This window comes from Cebus imitator, unplaced genomic scaffold, assembly GCF_001604975.1.
Source record: "Cebus imitator isolate Cc_AM_T3 unplaced genomic scaffold, Cebus_imitator-1.0 Scaffold444, whole genome shotgun sequence".
Taxonomy (NCBI): domain Eukaryota; kingdom Metazoa; phylum Chordata; class Mammalia; order Primates; family Cebidae; genus Cebus; species Cebus imitator.
Genome location: NW_016107759.1, coordinates 430,083 through 440,976, shown reverse-complemented (window position 1 = coordinate 440,976; position 10,894 = coordinate 430,083). Strand labels below are relative to the sequence as shown.

Here is a 10,894-nt window from a genome sequence, read left to right as displayed (position 1 = left end):
CTCTTTTGCCATCAATCACATCCTGGGAAGGACCCTTTTGTTTTGCTTGTCGGTTTATCGTTGTTTTTGAGATGGAGTCTCGCCCAGGCTGGAGTGCCGTGACCCCAGATCACCGCTTACGGCAACCTCTGCCCCCCGATTCTCAGGCCTCAGCCTCCCAGGGAGCTGGAACGGTTTTTAACAGGCATTTCTGCGCTGAGGGAGGGTATCCGCGGATCCCGGGCAGCTGTCCTCGCGTGTTTCGTTCGGGAGCGTTGGCACTGTCGTTTAAGGTGAGCTCTGTGATGTGAGCTGCAGGCTGTGCCCCCGTCTCCCAGTGGGGGCTCGTCTTTTCCACCTCGCTCATGCAGTTTTGCTCTGCAGACGTCCCCCCACCCACGACGGAGTGGGTTCCGCGCCACACTTGGAAAAGCCGCCTCGTCCCCGAGATGGAAACAGCTTTCCCGAGTTTTCTTCCAGGTTTCATCGCTTCCTTTTTTAGGCTTAAATCTTGACGGTGGGAATCCATCCCTGTGTAAGTGCCGCGCACGCGTGTGAACGGCCCCCGCGGGCGGGTGCCACAGTCCCTGGCACAGCAGCCTTCTGGTCTGGGCGTCGCGCGTGGATCTCACGCGCACCTGCGGCGGCTCTGCGGCGTGAGGGTGGGGAGGCCGGCCCGGGGGTGCCGGTGCTGAGGCGCCTGGCTCAGGCCCACGCGCGCGGGGAAGGGCAGGGCAGGGCGCGGGCCCCCCTCGGTCCGGGCGGAGGTCGGCGCCTCTGCGCCCCGCGGGCTCCCCACGCCCGCTACGGAGGTCCCGGCTGAGCGGGGCTGGGACTCGGCCACCTGGCGCGTAAGCCTCGGGACAATGTCCTGCGTGTCCCCATCGCGTCCGGGGCGCCCCCTCAGTCCCGCGCGCCCCCTCCGCGCCCCCCGACCCCGCACGTCCCACGTGACCCCGCCCCGCTCCCAGCGTCCGCGCCCCGGTTCCCGGCGGGGCCTTCGGGGCGGGGCCTGAGGGCGGAAGTGCCCGGGGCGACCGCGGCGGGGACCGGCCGGGCCATGGGCGCCGGGGGCAGAGGCGGCGGCGGCGGCGGCGGAGGCTGCCAGGGCGGCGGCGGGGGCTGGCAGCGCGGGCCGCGGGCCGCGTAGCGCCGGGCGGAGCGCGGAACCATGGGCCGGGCTGGCACCGGGACCTGGGGCGAGGCGGTGGCCGCAGTGGTGGCGGGGCCGCTGCTGCTGCTGCTGCTCGCCCGGCCCCCGCCTTCCGCCGCCGGCGACAGCAGGAAGAGCGGTGAGCGAGCGGCGCGGGCGGTCATCGGGGGCGCGGGGCAGTCATGGGGGCGCGGGGCCGCCATCGGGGGCGCGGGGCGGTCACCATGGGCGCCGGGCCGCCATTGGGGCCGGGGGCCCATCAGGGGCTAGGGCGGGCGGGGCGGGATTGTGACTCTCCCGGGCGCACCTGTGCGCTCACCTGGCGCAGGCGCAGGGCGGGAGTTGGGGGCTCAGGGTGGCCCTTTGCGGCGCTTCGTGTCCGAGGGGCCGAGTCGGACGGGACCCTGCGCTCCCTCCTCAGTCCCCCGAACCCGGTTCGGCCACGTCGGCCCCTTGGAGCGCCCTCTGCCCTCCCTCCTCCCCGCAAAACGCTCAGGTCCAGAGCGCCCGCCGCGCTCGGGGCAGGGAAGTGGAGGGGCCGGGGGACTCTGCCCCGGACTCCAGCTGGGAGGGAGGAGTGGCTGGGCTGTGAGCTCCGCGGCCGGGTCCGGCCTGGGGAGGGCCAGCGCCCGGAGAAAGTTGTTAGACACTGGAGCGGGGCCCGGGGGCATCATGGCTCCCACAGTGAGCACCAGCCCTGATGCAGCCGCTTCCACAGCCGGCCTTGCTTCTGGGAGGAGGGACTCGCAGCTGGCAGAGGAGCCTGGTGGTCCGGGGCACTGAGGGGGACTGGACGCCCCTCTCCCCTGTTGTTCAGAAACTTGCCGGACTGCCTTTGGATTTCTGTTCCCTGAGGGTCCCCGTCCCTGACTGCGGTCCCACGGGGAGAAGGTGTTTCCCTTCAGGGTCTCCGCAGGCTAGGGGCGCGGGTGTGGAGCCCACCCGGAGATGGTGAGGACTTGCCCTGGCTTCTGTGGCCTGGGGCTCCCGACGGCCGTGTGGGCCGAGTCCTTGCCAGGCAGCTGGAGGGGCTAACACGTCCGGTGCCCGGCAGCTGATCCTTGCTGTTCCCCAACTTCCCGGCCCCCACCCCCTCCCCTTCCCTGAAATACTGCTCCTTTGAGCTCCAGTTTCTTTTGGGGGCTGTGCCTCCTGATTTCTGAGCGTGGCACATCTAGAGACGGAAGGCAGCTTTCCCCGAGGACCGTGTCCCGGATTAAACTGCTCCGTGGTGCCGGGCGCGGCGGCGCCTGCCTGTGGTCCCAGCTACTCGGGAGGCTGCGGTGGGAGGATCGCTTGAGTCCGGGAGTTCTGGGCTGTAGTGCGCTATGCCGTTTGGGTGTCCGCCCTGAGTTCAGCATCAATATGGTGACCTCCCGGGAGCGGGGGACCACCAGGTCGCCTAAGGAGGGGCGAACCGGCCCAGGTTGGAAACAGAGCAGGTCAAAACTCCCGTGCTGATCAGTAGTGGGATCGCGCCTGTGAATAGCCACTGCCCTCCTGCCTGGGCAAGGTAGCGAGACACTGTCTCTAAAAAAAAAAAAAAATAGATAGATATAAAAATAAATAAATACGCCAGGCATGGTGGCTCACGCCTGTAATCCAAGCACTTTGGAGGCCAAGGCGGGCAGATCACCTGAGGTCGGGAATTCAAGACCGGCCTGACCAACATGGTGAAACCCTGTCTTTAACTAAAATAAATAAATAAAATACATACATACATACATAAATGGCTCCATGATGGGCTCAAAGCTCACGCCTAACCCCAGCACTTTGGGAGGCCAAGGCAGGAGGATCCCTCCAGCCCAGGAGACTGGTCTGGGCAACAAAGGGAGACCCCGTCTCTATAAAAATTCAGCTGGGTGTGGTAGTACACGCCTTCAGTTCCAGTACGTGGGAGGCTGAGGCTGCAGTGAGCATGTTCATGGCATTGCACTCTAGCCTGGGTGACAGTGAGACCCTCAAAAAAAACCTTACTCCAGGAGGCTGAGGCAGGAGAATTGCCTGAACCCAGGAGGCGGAGGTTGCGGTGAGCCGAGATCGCACCATTGCACTCCAGCCTGGGCAACTCTGTCTCAAAAAAAAAAAAAAAAAAACCTTACTCCATCGGAAGATGGCAAAGGAAATTCTCCTCTGTCCCAGAGCTCAGGCATGGTGAAGGTCCCTGGGAGATGGAACGCCTGGGTGTGGGCAGTGGAGAGGCCTGGCGGGCTGGCTCAGCCCCTCAGCTCCTCCCAGCCTGCTGAGGAGCAACTGCTCTGTGCCCCTGGTTTCTGGCTCTGTGGGTGGTCGGGGTTTCCCATGGGTGCCTGTCCTGGTTTGGAGGATATGGGAGACGCCCTCCTTCACTCAGGTTCCCAGGACAGGCTCAGGGACTTTCACTCCCCGCTTTCCCACCCGGCCCTGTGTCCGTGGAGGGGCTGTGGGGCAGGCAGGGGGATGTGTAGCTGGCTCTCCTCGCCCTGTGGTCACTTCGGGCTCAGAGCACCACTAACAGCCCGGAACGTGTGGGTGTCTCGAGCAAGGAGCTTGGGCTGAGAGCCCTGGGAGAGACCTGGAGGCGCTGTGAGCCCTGGGAGTTGGGGACTGGGTGTCAGGACAAGCTTGAGCAGATCTCTCATCTCTGTGCACCTGCTGAAACTTCACAGCCACCAGCTGGGTTCTAGGTGTCCTCAGGCTGGTGCTTCAGGGCCAGAGAGTCCCAGGGCTTTGCTCCAGCTGGGCCAGGAGCTTCGAGCTGCAGGTGGCCTCCCTTGCCTGCCCCCACCCCCCGAGGCCGGCTGTCTCTCCAGGAAACCGTGGTCCTTGGGGGTAGCCCTGCTTCAGTTCCCAGCACTGGAGCGTAACCTGCCCACATTATCAGGCCACAGCCGGGTGGGTGGGACCTGGGGGCAAGCCGACACCTGGAAGGCCTGAAATGCATTGTGGGTGTTGCCTGCCCCTGCCCAGCCCCCACACCAGGCTCCCCTGAAGCTTCGCCTGGCTTTGCCAACAGGCTGCTTTTGGCAGTGTATTGTTTCTTCAGGTGTCTCTATGGGAGCGTGACGAGGCTGGCAGCAGAGCCCAAGGTTCACCTGTCTTCCTCCTCAGGAGGGGCCTGGACCTGGCCTGGCCACTCTCCTGGCAAGACGGAGGGAGGCTTCTGAGTCTGCCAGATGGGGAGCTGCGACTGAAGGGGAGGAGGCCTCACCCTGCAGTGTCCACTGTGCTTTTCTTCCTGAAGCTTTGGTCATTCATTAACCTCTGAGGGAGGGGCCCTCCACCCTGGCCTTCCCAGGAGGAAGCTGGGACCCAGGGAGGGAAGGATGCTTAAAGTCACTAAGGCATGAGGCTAGGGCTGGCCCCAGGCTGGGGGTGAGAGCCTGGGGGTCCTCCCCTGGGGCCACGGGCAGGCTGTCTCCCACGGGTCCTCGCCTGGGGCCACGGGCAGGCTGTCTCCCACGGGTCCTCGCCTGGGGCCACCGGCAGGGTGTCTCCTATGGGTCCTCCCCTGGGGCCACGGGCAGGGTGTCTCCAGCGGGTCCTCGCCTGGGGCCATGGGCAGGCTGTCTCTAGCGGGTCCTCTCCTGAGGCCACGGGCAGGCTGTCTCCCACGGGCCTTCCTCCATCCCAGCATCAGGCATGGGCACGTGCCCTGAGGATAGTTAGGAGCCCTGCCCACTTGGAACGCAGCAGGCAGCTGTCCTGTTGTTCTCATGGCTGGCCAGGCTTCTGGCCTGGGGTCCCTCCCACATGCAGTGTCTCCCTCTGGGTAAGGGGGAATCTGGGCTCTGCTCTGGCTGTGTCCAAAGACATCATAGCCCAAGCATGCAGCCAACCCATCCAGGGAAGGGGACGTGGGAGGCTCAGAGGGGGTGGGAGGGCTGTGCCTCAGCATCCAGGGCAGATGTGATGACGCCCGCTGTGTTCTTCAGCTTTGACCTGGCTGGAGGCTGGCTCTGGGGAGGGGGGTCTTCTGAGGCTGGAGGAGGTAGGGTGGCAATGGGTGCTGGGTGCCCTGGGGCTTGTTTGGAAGCAGTGAGGCAGCAGCTGTGAAAGGCCCAGGTGCCTGGAGGGCGGAATGTAGGCAGTTTGGGGAGAGGAGCCGGAGGGCTGGCTGAGGGGCAACGATCTCTAGGGCCAGAGGGTAGCCATGGCCTTTGCCAGGCTCAGAGTTGGTGTGCCAAGGGCTCCAGGTGGGTCCCTGGGGGCTCCCAGCCCTTTTTCCCTGGGGCCTCATCCTCCGCTCCCAGCCCAGCTGACGCCTCCTTCTCCCCGCAGAGCCGGGGCTGGTGTCCGAGCACTTCTCGCAGGCTCCACAGAGGCTGTCCTTCTACAGCTGGTACGGCAGCGCCAGGCTCTTCCGCTTCCGCGTGCCCCCAGACACCGTGCTGCTGCGCTGGCTTCTGCAGGTCTCGAGGGACAGCGGCGCCGCCTGCACCGACGCAGAGATCACCGTGTATGTGGCAGCCTGCCCTCCCGCCCCCCGCCCAGCCTCCTGCACCTGGCCCAGGCCTGCGCCTGAGCCCTGCGCTGCTCTCCCGTCTGCAGACACTTCCGCTCCGGCGCCCCTCCTGTCATCAACCCGCTGGGCACCCGCTTCCCTGACAACACGTCGGTGCAGCCCTCCTTCCAGGTCAGGGTGCCGCTGAGCGCCGCACCGCTCAGCAATGTCTCGGTCAACGTTTCCCACCCGGCCCCCGGGGACTGGTTCGTGGCCGCCCACCTGCCCCCCTCATCCCAGAAGATCGAGTTGAAGGTGAGGGGGACTGCCCTCTGGGGATGGAGGCAGAGAACCTTGGGGGCATGGCCGGCCCCTGCCGGTCACCTCTGCAGGGTGGTCCTTTCTCTGGCCTCCACAGCACACTATGGGGCCAGCCCTGCTCCCTGCACGCCTGGGGTTCCAGGGGGACCCTGTCTCCCACCTGCCATCCTCTGACCCCACCACCCCACCTGTTCTTTCCCTAGGGCTTGGCTCCCACCTGTGCCTATGTCTTCCAGCCTGACATGCTGGTCAAGCGGGTGGTTGAGATTTCCATCATGGAGCCGGATGTGCCCCTTCCTCAGACCCTTGTCTCCCACCCCAGCTACCTCAAGTGAGTGGGGGCCAGGGGCAGCCCAGCTCCGCCCTCCAGCCCTACCTGGGATGTGGTGGGGTGGTGAGAGAGCCTGGCCCTGAGCCCTGGGGTTGGGCTGGGAAGTGGTCCAGATGCCCAGCCCCCTTTGGCCCCCACCTGAGTGGGCTGGGGGATGGAAGAGCCTGGGCACACTGCACCCCCTGGCTGCAGGGTCCCTGCCCTCGGGCGGAGGGGTGGCGCACCTGAGCCAGCGACATCCCCTCACCGCAGGGTCTTTGTCCCCGAGTACACGCGGGAGCTTCTGCTGGAGCTGCAGGGCTGCGTGTCCAACGGGAGCCTGGGCTGCCCCATGCGTCTCACCGTGGGCCCGGTCACCCTGCCTGGCAACTTCCAGAAGGTGCTCACCTGCGCCCGGGCCCCCCAGCCCTGCCGCCTGCTGCTGCCCTCGCCGCCCTGGGACCGGTGGCTGCAACTGACAGCTGAGAGCCTGGTGGGGCCCCACGGGACAGTGGCTTTCAGCGCCGTAGCCACCCTCACAGGTGGGCCGCACGGGGGCGGGGAGGGATGGCCCTGCCCCCTGCCCCCTGCCCCCAGACACCCACACCTTCCTCTAACCAAGTCCCTTGTCCTCTTGGCAGCCTGCAGGCCGCGGAGTGTGACCGTCCAACCCCTCCTGCAGAGCGGCCAGAACCAGACCTTCAACGCCTCTGCTGGTTGGCCGTCCCCAGGCCCTGAGCACCCGGACCTGGGCAGGAGTGGCGGGGCGGGTGGCGGCCCCTTCTGCCTCAGGAACCACCCAGTCACACGGGAAGACACGGACGTGGTGTCTGTGCACTTCCAGCCCTTGGACAGGCTCTCGGTGGCGGTGCGTGCGGACGCGCCCTCCGTCATGCGGCTGCGCCTCAACACGGGCATGGACAGCGGCGGCTCCCTCACTGTCTCCCTGCGGGCCAACAAGGTAGCCGCCGTCCTGCAAGGGGCCTGTGGCCCGGGCTTGGGCAGGGCTTCCTCACTTACCTTGGCGCTGGGACAGGCAACATGGTGACAGCAGCGGGTCCGGGCCAGAACAGGGGCCCGTCAGAGGGGGCCTCCCCAGCTGGGCAGCCTTGCTGCTGTCAGCAGGCCCCAGGGCTGTGGGATGGCTAGGGTCAGAGGTGAGGTGGAGGCAGGGAGTCCCAGGGCCCAGGGAGGAAGGGTCCCGGTGGGCCCACAGGAGTCTCAGTGCCAGGCTGAGCTGGCATGGGGGGCGGATGCCGCTGCTGCCTCTGGGGGGCTGCTGGGGCTGAGCCAGCACCGGCTCCCTTTCCAGACAGAGATCAGGAATGAGACCCTCGTTGCGGCCTGCGTGAATGCCGCCTCGCCCTTCCTCAGCTTCAACACCTCGCTCAACTGCACCACAGGTAGGACCGGCAGGTGTCCCGTCAGTGTGGCTCCGGCCAGACCCCCGCCCCGGCCTCCTCTGACAGCTTCTCCGGCCCCCTGCAGCCTTCTTCCAGGGACACCCCTTGTCTCTGAGCGCCTGGTCTCACAAGGCCAACCTCATCATCCCCTACCCAGAGACGGACAACTGGTACCTGTCCCTGCAACTCATGTGCTCTGAGAACGAGGAGTAAGTAAACCTGGGGCAGGGGCAGGAGTCAGGCGCCCTGGCTGCCCGGGGTTGGCGTTCGGAGTGACCCGGCCAGCAGGGTGCTTCCTGCAGGGCTGTGGAAAGGTGGGGGCCTCCGTGCTGGGTTCTGGTGTCCGCTGGCCGGGTGGCCGGCAGATCCCTGCACCAGCTTTCCTGTGGCCCCTTCCTCACAGGGACTGTGAGCAGGCCGCCGTCCATGTGGAGACCACCTTGCAGCTGGTGCCCTGTTTGAACGACTGTGGACCGTATGGCCAGTGCCTCCTGCTCCGCAGACACGGCTACCTGTATGCCGGCTGCAGCTGCAAGGCAGGTGAGGGCCAGGCCTGCCCGCCCCGGGACTGTGGCTATTGGCTTCCCAGTGCTGTGCCATGCCCTTCCCCTGGGGCTGGAGAGAGACCCCTGCCAAGCAACGCAGGGGCAAAGCCTCCTCCCTACTTCCCTGTTCCCCACCAACAACCCGTCTGCTGGGCACAGGCACGAGGTATCCCCAGGGGTGGAATACCTGATCTTGGCTCCTGACCTCGGCTCCCACCCACCTCGCCTGCCCAGCTTGCTCCTGGGTGAGGAAGGGGCTTTTCTGCAGGGTCCTGGGCAAGGGGTGGGCCCTGAGGTTCGGCAGTGCCCCCAGCCTCCGCCCTGGGGGTTGTGTGCACCCAGGCTGGCGTGGGTGGAGCTGCACGGACAACAGCACGGCCCAGACGGTGGCCCAGCAGAAGGCAGCCACACTGCTGCTGACGCTCAGCAACCTCATGTTCCTGGCCCCCATCGCCGTGTCAGTGCAGCGCTTCTACCTGGTGGAGGCCTCCGTCTACGCCTACACCATGTTCTTCTCCACGGTAGGCCGGACCCTCCTGCAGGGGCGTGGGGTGGGAGGGGGCTGCACTTACTGGGCCTCCCCACAGTTCTACCACGCCTGCGACCAGCCTGGGGAGGCCGTGCTGTGCATCCTCAGCTACGACACGCTGCAGTACTGTGACTTCCTGGGCTCCGGGGCGGCCATCTGGGTTACCATCCTGTGCATGGCGCGGCTCAAGACAGTGCTGAAATACGTGAGTGACCCTCGACGCTGGGGTGTGGGCTCTTGGGGAGCAGGACCCCCAGATACAGCCTGTGCAACGCAGCACAGAGGGAGGGGCCGGACCGGCAGTGGGCACGGCCCCTGGAAACTGCGTATCTCGCTGAGCATGGTGACCCACACCCGTAATCTCAACACTTTGGGAGCCTGAGGCGGGAGGATCCCATGAGGCCAGGGGTTCAAGAGCAGCCTGGGCTGTACAAAAAAACCCAAAAAGTGAGCTGAGCGTAGTGGTGCGTGCCTGTGGTCCCAGCCACTCGGGAGACTAAGGTGGGAGGATTGCTTGATCCCAGCGGTGGGAGGCGCTGGGTGGGCTGAGATCACAGCACTGCACTCTGGCCCGGGTGACAAAAAGGAAAAAGAAACCTCGTGTCTTATGCGATGCCGCATGGAGACGCGGCTCTGAGACTCTGCGGGCAGATGTGAGGGAGCACCGCTAGCTGTTTGGAGGATGCCAGGAAGGAAGGTGGTAGGCAGGGGAGGCAGGCCCCAGCCCTCGAGAAGCCCCCACCTGTGCTCCCTGGGTCCTTGGTGCCAAGGATGCCCTGGGGACTCTGGGGCAGCCAGTGCTGTCGCAGGGAGACTTGTGCCCTGGGCCTGTGAGCTGCATGCTCTGCCCTCCTGTCTGCTCTGGGAACTGCAGGCTGGGTACTGCCCCAAGGGGGTGCCCATGGGAGCCCTGCTGCCAGGGGGGCGGGGAGGCTGGCCAGCACCAGGGACCTACAGGGCTGAGTGCAGGGTCTGAACCTGCAGAGAGGTGCAGATAGGTTGTGAGCAGAGATATCTGACGGGCACTCAGGGATGGGACCTCCTTTCCGTGGAGCACTGGGTGGGAGACTGAACCTGCCCTGATGGGAGACTCCTGGAAACCCAGGGGTGCAGGGGGCTGGTGAGTGTGTGGGTGCAGAGCTGCCACACATGGCTGTCCAGTTTGTGTGACCTCCTTCTAGTCCCCCAGAGGCGTCTGCATGGCCACACTCACCTGTGGTGCAGTACAGAAGCTGAAGGAGGGGCGCTTCCCGGCCACCTGGCAAAGCTGGTCGAAGGATGCCAGCAGCTCCGAGGGGGGCAGGCAGAGGTGCTGCGGTGCCCTGGGGTGCACCTGGTCCTGCCGGGCCTGAGGCCCTCAGTCATCCCTGTGTCTTACCCAGGTGCTGTTTCTCCTGGGCACACTGGTCATCGCCATGTCCTTGCAGCTGGACCGCAGGGGCATCTGGAACATGCTGGGGCCCTGCCTCTTTGCCTTTGTGATCATGGCCTCCATGTGGGTAAGGAGCCGGGCTGGCTGGCGCTCCTGCCCAGATGGTCGAAGAAGAGGGCCTGGCCCCTTGCTCTGGCCTTGTTCCCGGTCCCACTGAATGCCTGCATCTGCTGGGGGCTGCTGTGGCTCCCACAGGGGCCCAGCACGGCTGTATCCCTGAGGACCAGTGGCCTTGAGCCCCGTCGAAGCAGCCCACCCTTGTGGTTCAGCTGCCCAGACCTGGGCAGGCCCCCAGGAACCACTGTTCCCGGGCCTTGGGAGCTGCAGCCAGGGTCCCACCTGCACTGAGGGCCACTTGGCCGTTTTCTCCAGGTGTACCGCTGCGGGCACCGGCGCCAGTGCTACCCCACCTCGTGGCAGCGCTGGGCCTTCTACCTCCTGCCCGGCGTCTCCATGGCCTCCGTGGGCATCGCCATCTACACCTGCATGATGACCAGCGACAACTACTACTACACACACAGCATCTGGCACGTCCTGCTGGCCGGGAGCGCGGCCCTGCTGCTGCCACCGCCCGCCGGGCCCACCGAGCCCTGGGCCTGCTCGCAGAAACTGCCCTGCCACTATCAGATCTGCAAGAACGACCGTGAGGAGCTGTACACAGTGACGTGACACCGGCCCGGGACCCCCACTGCTCCGACAACCTCTTCAGCCAGGAGCTGTTATGGGGAGGGGGGAGGCGCCCCGTCCAGCCCTGGGGAAGACTGATTTCCAGCTGAATAAAATTGGCCCGCGCACCCTC

The 10,894-nt window shown here is 65.8% G+C and overlaps 1 protein-coding gene across 1 annotated transcript; it reads left to right on the top strand.

Annotated features, from left to right (window-relative positions):
• The first annotated feature begins 1,023 nt into the window (after positions 1-1,023).
• PGAP6 (post-glycosylphosphatidylinositol attachment to proteins 6) lies at positions 1,024-10,894 on the top strand. The gene is made up of 13 exons (XM_017510874.2): positions 1,024-1,271; positions 5,393-5,570; positions 5,663-5,870; positions 6,080-6,207; positions 6,460-6,728; positions 6,828-7,147; positions 7,499-7,589; positions 7,675-7,798; positions 7,993-8,129; positions 8,477-8,655; positions 8,722-8,868; positions 10,046-10,162; positions 10,468-10,894. The coding sequence occupies exons 1-13, from the start codon at positions 1,151-1,153 to the stop codon at positions 10,762-10,764; spliced, it is 2,316 nt and encodes a 771-aa protein (XP_017366363.1). The 5' UTR covers positions 1,024-1,150; the 3' UTR covers positions 10,765-10,894.

Coding starts and splice junctions, on each gene's coding strand:
- PGAP6 (XM_017510874.2), top strand. CDS start 1,151: ATGGGCCGGGCTGGCACCGGGACCTGGGGCGAGGCGGTGGCCGCAGTG. Junction 5,571..5,662: donor ACCGACGCAGAGATCACCGT/GTATGTGGCAGC, acceptor TCCCGTCTGCAG/ACACTTCCGCTCCGGCGCCC. Junction 6,729..6,827: donor CGCCGTAGCCACCCTCACAG/GTGGGCCGCACG, acceptor TCCTCTTGGCAG/CCTGCAGGCCGCGGAGTGTG.